This window comes from Phasianus colchicus, chromosome 40 (assembly GCF_987193195.1).
Source record: "Phasianus colchicus chromosome 40, bPhaCol1.hap1.1, whole genome shotgun sequence".
NCBI lineage: Eukaryota > Metazoa > Chordata > Aves > Galliformes > Phasianidae > Phasianus > Phasianus colchicus.
The window spans coordinates 251,729-260,350 of record NC_143475.1 but is presented as its reverse complement, the minus strand read 5'-3'; the positions used below and the strand labels follow the sequence as shown (position 1 = coordinate 260,350).

Here is an 8,622-nt window from a genome sequence, read left to right as displayed (position 1 = left end):
ACCATGCTGTTGGGATATGGCTGCGGAGCATGCTCTGTTTTTAGGGAAATTGTATCGTGCTTTACTGTTGTTTGTTTTAAAGTAGGAAACAACATCCTGTGCTTCTGTGCAGACAGTTCTCTAAGGAAAGCAGGTAAAGGAATGGTGTAAAGGAACTGTAACATCCAGCTGCAGATTTCAGTGGAGAATTCTGCTGTAGAGAAAAGTGATGCAAGTGCCAGGTGGCATACAGCAGACACGTCAGGCCTGGGGAGGTGAGCAGTCAGGTTGTCCGTACTGCGTCAGACCTCAAGCAATTGCTTTTCCTTAGGAGACTCTCTAGATCAACATCAGTTGGTGAATGATGCTCTAAAAGTAACAAAATGCACTACTTTAAATTTGAAAACATTTTTATTGGGTAACCTTTGAAATCTTCCTCCTTTACTACATTATGAAGCCTCTCCACCTAGCTGTATAAATCTGGACTCCAAGCACATTGTGGAACAGACATGGCTCACTGCAACTTTCTACACTTCAGAGAGACATTTGATGCCATGTCTATGAACCTCAGGTATTGAGTGGAGAATGTTGCAAGCACTTGAGAAAGTAAAGTTGGAAGAAAAAGATGATGGATCTTGGCATACTAATGGGGCCCACTGAGGGACATTACCAACACAGCCTCCCCTTGCACTTGTTAGAGCAGGGAATTGGAGGCAATGATTACAGTTAGGGAAAGCATTGTGCTGAGAAATCTCTTGGTTTGTTTGATGAAGGAGAAGGGCCAAGGTCTGACATCCACACATTGGAGGAGAGATCCATCTCCCTGTCACGGGCATAGATTGATCTAGTTAACTATGTGACAGTATCTGAGGGAATGAGCTCAGGGCTGGTCCTGGGCTTGGTGTGGTGGGGCAGATTGTACTCCATGTGAAGGACAATGGTGTGACCTCTCAAGCTCTGCACAGGGATGCAAGGAGGCATTGAAGCCCCATTAGCATGTTTGATGAACAGCTGTATGCTTCCTGCTGGATTATGGGGTGCTGAGAACAGCTGACCCTGGCAGCTCCATAAATGTCCCACAAGAAGGAAGACAGACAAAGTCATTGCATTCCCGTTGTTTGGATAAGCTTCACAGAGATCCTGGTTCCTTATGTACACTGTGACTGGGCAACACTGCATAGGTACAAACTGAGTACTATTTGATGTGGATAATGACATTTAAGTGAAAAACATTAGAATAAAAAAACACAGAATAAAACATTCAGTAAATTACACTTAGAAAATGAATACATAAACCACGTAAGACAGTTTGATTCTGTTACAATCTGTATTACAACTCTTACATAGAAAAAGGTGGGCAGTTCACTGTTTTCAATATGCATTTGGTCATCACTTTCCACAGATCATCTTTGAGCTCCCGGTTCCTCATGCTGTAGATGAGCGGGTTCACTGCTGGAGGCACCACTGAGTACAGAAATGAGACCAACAGGTCCAGAAATGGGGAGGAGATGGAGGGTGGCTTCAAATAGGCAACCATGGCAGTGCTGAGAAACAGGGAGACCACGGCCAGGTGAGGGAGGCACGTGGGGAAGGCTTTGTGCCGTCCCTGCTCAGAGGGCATCCTCTGCACAGTCCTGAAAATCAGCATGTAGGACACAACAATGAAATCAAAGCACCCAAAAAACAGAAGGGCACTAAGCACAGTAAGTCCAAATTCCCTGAGGTAGGCATCTGAGCATGAGAGCTTGAGGATCTGGGGGATTTCACACAAGAACTGATCCACAGCATTGCCTTGGCAGAGAGGCAGTGAAAATATGTTGGCAGTGTACAGCAGGGAATAGAGAACCCCACTGCCCCAAGCTGCTGCTGCCATGGTGGCACAAGCTCTGCTGTCCATCAAGGTCCCATAGTGCAGGGGCTTGCAGATGGCAACATAGTGGTCATAGGACATGATGGTGAGAATGGAATACTCTGCTGAAAACAAAAAGAAAAAGAAAAAGAGCTGTGCAGCACATCCTGCATAGGAGATGGTCCTGGTGTCCCAGAGGGCATTGGCCATGGCTTTGGGCAGAGTGGTGGGGATGCAGCCCAGGTCGAGGAGGGCGAGGTTGAGGAGGAAGAAGTACATGGGGGTGTGCAGGCGGTGGTGGCAGGCTACGGCTGTGCTGATGAGGCCGTTGCCCAGGAGGGCAGCCAGGTAGATGCCCAGCAAGAGCCAGAAGTGCAGGAGCTGCAGCTGCCGCGTGTCTGCCAATGCCAGCAGGAGGAACTCGCTGATGGAGCTGCTGTTGGGCATCTGGGCATGGAGTCCTGCTCAGAATACAGAAGATAATGACAATACCATTCTCAGAGTCACTCCCCTGCTATACTGCAGAACTTTTTCTTTCTGTTATTGCATTGCTCATTCGCTCCATTACTTGAAATAAATTTCATGAAGCTCAGCATTCCATAAGCAGAAGAAGCTTATGGAGCTTTTGCCTTCCTCTCATTTTCTGTTCTTACCCTATCTTCATGGATATTTCCATCTGTTTCCATGTCTCATATCTTTAGCCCAACTCCTCTTCAAGTCTCCAGCAACTACCTCTGTGCCCTTAAATTTCTGATAGAGAAAGCTGCCTATTTGCAGAATAAGTGCATTATTCATGTATGCAGAAAATGAAGGATAGGCCGAAAATACATTCTGTGTGGCTGTACGCAAAAAAGATGATTGATTAAAGTACCATTCAGGAGTCTCAGAGCTGTGTTCAAAGTTGACAGCCTGATTTAGATTTCTGCCTACAACCTGTTTCCCTTTTCTCAGAATAGGAAAAGGAAAATCCCTTCCTTATCTCTCCTCTTCAAAGTGCCCCTGGACACACTCTGGCATGCAGTGTAGCTGTGATGCCCCTGCCCCAGGCAGCAGCTGTGGCAGCAGAAGGTCCCTGTCCTGCTCTGTCCGGCCAGGGGGCTCCTTCCCCCCACACATCTCCCCACAGCGCCCTGGGCAGCACCCCGGGCAGGCTGAGTGCTGAGTGCTGAGTGCTGAGTGCTGAGTGCTGAGTGCTGAGCCTGGCAGGCAGCAGAGTCCCTGCCCTGGCACACAGCCCCTGGGGCACAGCAGGGACCTGCTCTGCCGGACAGCCCTGGGCACCCGGCTGCAGCCCCGGCTGCACAGCCTGCAGCCGTCCTGGGACACGCAGCCCTCAGTGCTGTGCTCTGATGCTGCAGCACAGAAGCCTTCAGCTGGAGCAGGTCCTGCTCTGCAAAAAAGAAGCATGGAGTGCCTCCTGACTGATACGCTGGTCTAACAAGACCAAGAGCGATTGGATGGTCTTGTGTACTTTGCCCTGCCAATGTCGACTTACTGTGTTAAGGTCTGCAAGCACTGATCCTTCCGTGAACTCAGCCTTCTCCCTTCTACACAGCGTGTTGCATTTCTCTCCCTTCTGTCTCCTCATTGTCACCTACAGGCCATGTCTTCGGAGTCCTGCACTGTGCAGAGAAGCTGCTCCTGTACCAGCAGCTGTATGAGCTCCCTGTGTCCCAGAAGCACAGCCCAGCTCAGCAGCAGAGGCACAAGGGATCCCTTTCTCCATCCCTTTGTGCTCCCTGCAGATGTCCCCAGGGCTTGACAGGATGATACGTGGAAAAATACTCAAGGAGTCCTTGATGTTCCTTCCCTCTGTGTGGAAAAGCACTTTGCTTCCCAGCAGTGTCATTGCTCCTGTCAGAGACAAAGTTAAGTAGAAAAACCACCCTCCCTTGTCCCAACACCAACAGGACACCTGGGCAGTGACAGGCAGGGATCACAGGTGCCCAAGCAGAAGAAAATTACTCAGATGAGTTGATTGAGGTACCTCGTTCTGGATCTGGAGATATTCTTTTGGTGGGAAATCTCTCTAAGTGAAGTGAAAGATACCTATGTGGAGTCAATTGAACCTCTTCTCTACTCATTTTGTGCAAAACAGCACCCAGAAATACAGAGCTGAGAAAGTGGATTCATGTGCCATAGGGAGAACTACGTCTCTCTTCAGCCCAAGCTGTACTCCCCAGCTGCCCTAAGAGCAAAATGGTCTCTGTCTCATGTACACCCTTCATTGCCTAGCCATGTTCAGGGTGGCTGAGTATAACACACATGCCCAAATACTCTTCTATATTGCTCCTCCGTCTAAAAGCCAAATATGGCCTGCACTCTGCTGCCAGACGGGTGGAGAAAAATGCGCTGCCATTGTCATTGTGACATATCCCTTGTCAGCCTTTGACTCCAGTTCATATTGGAGTTCTAGCATGCCTGGCGCAGCAGTGCTTAGCAGTGGCGTGACTTCATTCCGGCCATGATAGTCCTCTCATCCTCTATTCCCCATTAGACTATTGGGCCAAATAGGACATTAGTGAGTCTAGACGACCAAATGGGTGAGTGAATCTTGCTGATTACTCCTTGATTCTGCAGGTGGTGAATCAGATGATGAATGAGAAACAGGGAGTCCCTGCTGATGCAATATTGATGTCAACATGCCATTTCAGCAGCGATCGGCACCTGCTGCCTTTCTGCTCTTAGCAATCCTGCAACAGAAGGGTCCTCTGAGAGACCAGCTGAGCTATACAGCTGTTTAATGCCCTCCATCTCCAAGGCAGCTGTACTGAAAGCCCACCAGTACCCTTTTTGGGTCCTTGAAGTGCTCTCTCCCAAAGCAATCTGTAGCAGGGATGCACAGAGCCTCTGGGCCAGTCACAGTGGTAATCACAAACATTCACAGAATCACAGAATCACCGAATCGTAGGGGTTGGAAGGGACCTCCAGAGATCATCGAGTCCAACCCCCCTGCCAAAGCAGGTTCCCTACACCAGGTTGCACAGGTTGGTGTCCAGGCGGGTCGTGAATATCTGCAGAGAAGGAGACTCCACCACCTCCCTGGGCAGCCTGTTCCAGTGCTCCGTCACCTCACCTAAAGAAGTTCTTGCGCACATTGGTGCGGAACTTCCTATGCTCCAGCTTCTGGCCATTTCCCCTTGTCCTGTCTCCACAATCTGCTGAAAACAGTCTGGCCTCGCCACTTTGCCCCCAACACCTTAGATATTTACAGACCTGGATCAGGTCCCCTCTCAGTCTTCTCTTCTCAAGGCTAAACAGACCCAGATCACTCAGCCTTTCTTCATAGGGGAGATGCTCCAGGCCCTTCACCATCTTTGTGGCTCTCCGCTGGACTCTTTCCAGGAGATCCCTGTCTTTTTTGTACTGGGGAGCCCAGAACTGGACACAGTACTCCAGATGAGGCCTCACCAGGGCAGAGGAGAGGGGGAGGATCACCTCCCTCGACCTGCTGGCCACACTCTTTTCAATGCACCCCAGAATGCCATTGGCCTTTTTGGCCACAAGGGCACACTGCTGGCTCATGGCCAACCTGTTGTCCACCAGGACACCCAGGTCCCTCTCCGCAGAGCTCCTCTCCAGCAGCTCATCCCCCAACCTGTACCGGTGCATGCGATTATTCCTCCCTAGGTGCAAGACTCTACACTTGCTTTTGTTAAACCTCATCTGGTTTCTTACTGCCCAGCTCTCCAGCCTGTCCAGGTCTTGCTGAATGGCAGCACAGCCTTCGGGTGTGTCAGCCAATCTTCCCAACTTCATATCATCAGCAAACTTGCTGAGGGTGGCCACTATCCCCTCATCAAGGTCATTGATGAAGATGTTGAACAAGACCGGACCCAGCACCGACCCCTGGGGAACACCGCTGGTTACAGGCCTCCAACCAGACTCTGCACCGCCAACGACAACCCTCTGCGCTCTGCCAGTCAGCCAGTTCTCAACCCACCTCAGTGTCCACTCATCTATCTCGCACTTCCTCAGCTTTGTTATAAGGATGTCGTGGGAGACAGTGTCAAATGCCTTGCTGAAATCAAGGTAGACTTCATCCCTTGCTCTCCCCCCATCCACCCAGCCAGTGACAACATCATAGAAGGCTACCAGGTTGGTCAAGCACGACCTCCCCCTGGTGAACCCATGCTGTCTACTCCTGATAACCTCCTTTTCTTCCAGTTGTCTGGAGATGGCATCCAGCACAATCTGTTCCATCACCTTTCCAGGGACAGAGGTGAGGCTGACTGGCCTGTAATTACCTCGATCTTCCTTCTTGCCCTTTTTGAAGACCGGAGTGACACTGGCTATCCTCCAGTCTTCAGGCACCTCCCCCGTTCTCCAAGACCTCTCAAAGATGATAGAGAGCGGTTCAGCAATCACCTCTGCCAGCTCCCTCAGCACCCGTGGATGCACCCCATTGGGTCCCATGGATTTATGAACATTGGTGTTGCCTAGGTGCTCTCGGACCGCCTCTTCCCTGACTAAAGGGAAGTCTTCCATTCCCCAGACCTTCTCACTAACCACCAGGGCCTGGGATACCCAAGGGGGAGCTTTTTCACTGAAGACAGAAGCAAAGAAGGCGTTCAGTATCTCCGCCTTCTCAGCATCCCCCGTTACCAGAACACCCCCCTCACTTAGTAGGGGACCTACATTCTCCCTAGTCTTCCTTTTACTGTTAACATACTTAAAAAAGCCTTTTTTATTATCCTTTACCACCTTTGCTAGATTCAATTCCAGGTGGGCTTTAGCCTACCTCGTCACATCCCTTCCTTTTTGTCTTTCTCATGTCAGCAGAATATTGCATTCTCACTATCATGTCCTATGACCGCTACGTTGCCATCTGCAAGCCCCTGCACTACGGGACCTTGATGGACAGCAGAGCTTGTGCCACCATGGCAGCAGCTGCCTGGGGCGCTGGGGCTCTCCATGCTCTGCTGCACACTGCCAACACATTTTCCCTGCCTCTCTGCCAAAACAATACTGTGGACCAGAACTTCTGTGAAGTAGCCCAGATCCTCAAGCTCTCCTGCTCAGAATCAGACTACCTCAGGGAAACTGTGAATATCTATTTTAGTCTTTGTTTAATCTTTGGTTGTTTTGTATTCATTGTGCTCTCCTATGTGCAGATCTTCAGGTCTGTGCTGAGGATGGCCTCTGAGCAGGGACGGCACAAAGCCTTCTCCACGTGCCTCCCTCACATGGCCGTGGTCTCCCTGTTAGTCAGCACTCTCTTGTTTGCCTACCTGAAGCCACACTCCCTTTCTACCCCATCCCTGGACCTGGTGGTGTCATTTCTGTACTCGGTGATACCTCCCACAGTGAATCCTTTCATCTACAGTGTGAGGAACCAGGAGCTCAGGGATGCCCTGAGGAAACTTTGGGAAATCCCCAGCTATATCAGGAAACACCACCCAGATTCAAGTATTTCTGAAAGAAACTTAACCAACCAGTTGGTGTGTTCAGCGATTCCCTTAGCCTGAGAATAGGAGGGAGTGTGGCATACCCAACAAACCCCTTCCTACATGGCCCAGTCTTAGAATCGTAGAATCATAGAATCCTTAGAGTTGGAAGGGACCTCTGAAGGTCATCTAGCCCAACTCCACACTGCAGGGTGCACAAGGTCACCACAGCTCCATCAGGCTGCCCAGCGCCTTTTCCAGCCTCACTTGCAAAGTCTCCAGGGACAGGGTATCAACCACATCAGTGGTCCATTTGTGCCTGTGCCTCACCAGCCTCACTGTAAAATACTTTTTGCTTACATCTAATCTAAATCTACCCTCTCTGAGCTTGAAGCCATTTCCCTTTGTCCTTGCCACAGTCTTTGCTAAAGATTCTGTCCCCTTCTTTCCTGTAGCTCCCCTTTAGATACTGACAGGCTGCTCTCAGGTTACCTTGCAGCCTTCTCTTCTCCAGGCTGCACAGCCCCACCTCTCTGCCTGTCCTCGTCAAGAGAGGTACTCCGTTCTGCGGATCACTTTTGTGGCCCTTCTTTGTGGCCCACTTTATACGTGCTCCAACAGCTCCATGTCTCCCCTGTACTGAGGACTCCACATCTGGACGCAGTACTCCAGGTGAATTCTCACCAGCGCGCAGTAGAGGAGCAGGATCACCTCTCTCATCCTGCTGGCCACGCTTCTTCTGAAGCAACCCAGAGTACGGCTGGCTTTCTGGGCTGTGAGAGCACATTGCTGGCTCACGTCCAGCTTCCCATCCATGGTCGTGTCAACCACACCTCACAGCTTGGGGTTTCATGACTGGCAAAAAAAAAAAAAACAGAAAGAAAAAAGAAAGAAAAAAAAAAAGAAAGGGAAGTAAGGTACAAATGGTATTGGAACTCTGCAGTGTCACTCGTCCCACGCTTCAAGGTAACAGCCATGTACCATCCTGTGATTCTACCTGTGTGACCATGAAGAGGGTATGAGGAAGTGGGATGGCAAAACTCACCTCAGCCCTACAGGCATGGGTACGTGAGGTGCAAGGGAAAACAAACACAAGAAAGGGTTCTTCCAGGAAAGTGACGGTTTCCAGTGAGCCTGATGGTCTGATCTTATCCCTGAGGTTGTCAGTGAGCCTTCTGGTTTTTACACACAAAAGATGAGTTATGCATACACAAATCAGAACTCAAGGGGCCATGCCTGCAGCTAGGTAGAGGAAAGGGGCAATTGGGTTTATTGGACTGCATGGATTCAATGGCCTGGCACATCAGGACTAAAGAAATAGGAGGCTCTAGCTGACACTGCTGCACAACTCTAATGCCATCCAGTTATAAAGGGACAAAACCGACTTGTATGTCAGGAGTGACAGGG

At 50.1% G+C, this 8,622-nt stretch overlaps 1 protein-coding gene across 1 annotated transcript; it reads right to left on the bottom strand.

Annotated features, from left to right (window-relative positions):
* Positions 1–1,318: 1,318 nt before the first annotated feature.
* Positions 1,319–4,551, bottom strand: LOC116237108 (olfactory receptor 14C36-like). The gene is made up of 3 exons (XM_090130318.1): positions 3,816–4,551; positions 3,324–3,682; positions 1,319–2,289 (listed from the first exon to the last, which is right to left on the bottom strand). Exon 3 carries the CDS (start codon positions 2,273–2,275, stop codon positions 1,319–1,321), a length of 957 nt encoding a protein of 318 aa, XP_089986444.1. The 5' UTR covers positions 2,276–2,289; positions 3,324–3,682; positions 3,816–4,551.
* Positions 4,552–8,622: the final 4,071 nt, after the last annotated feature.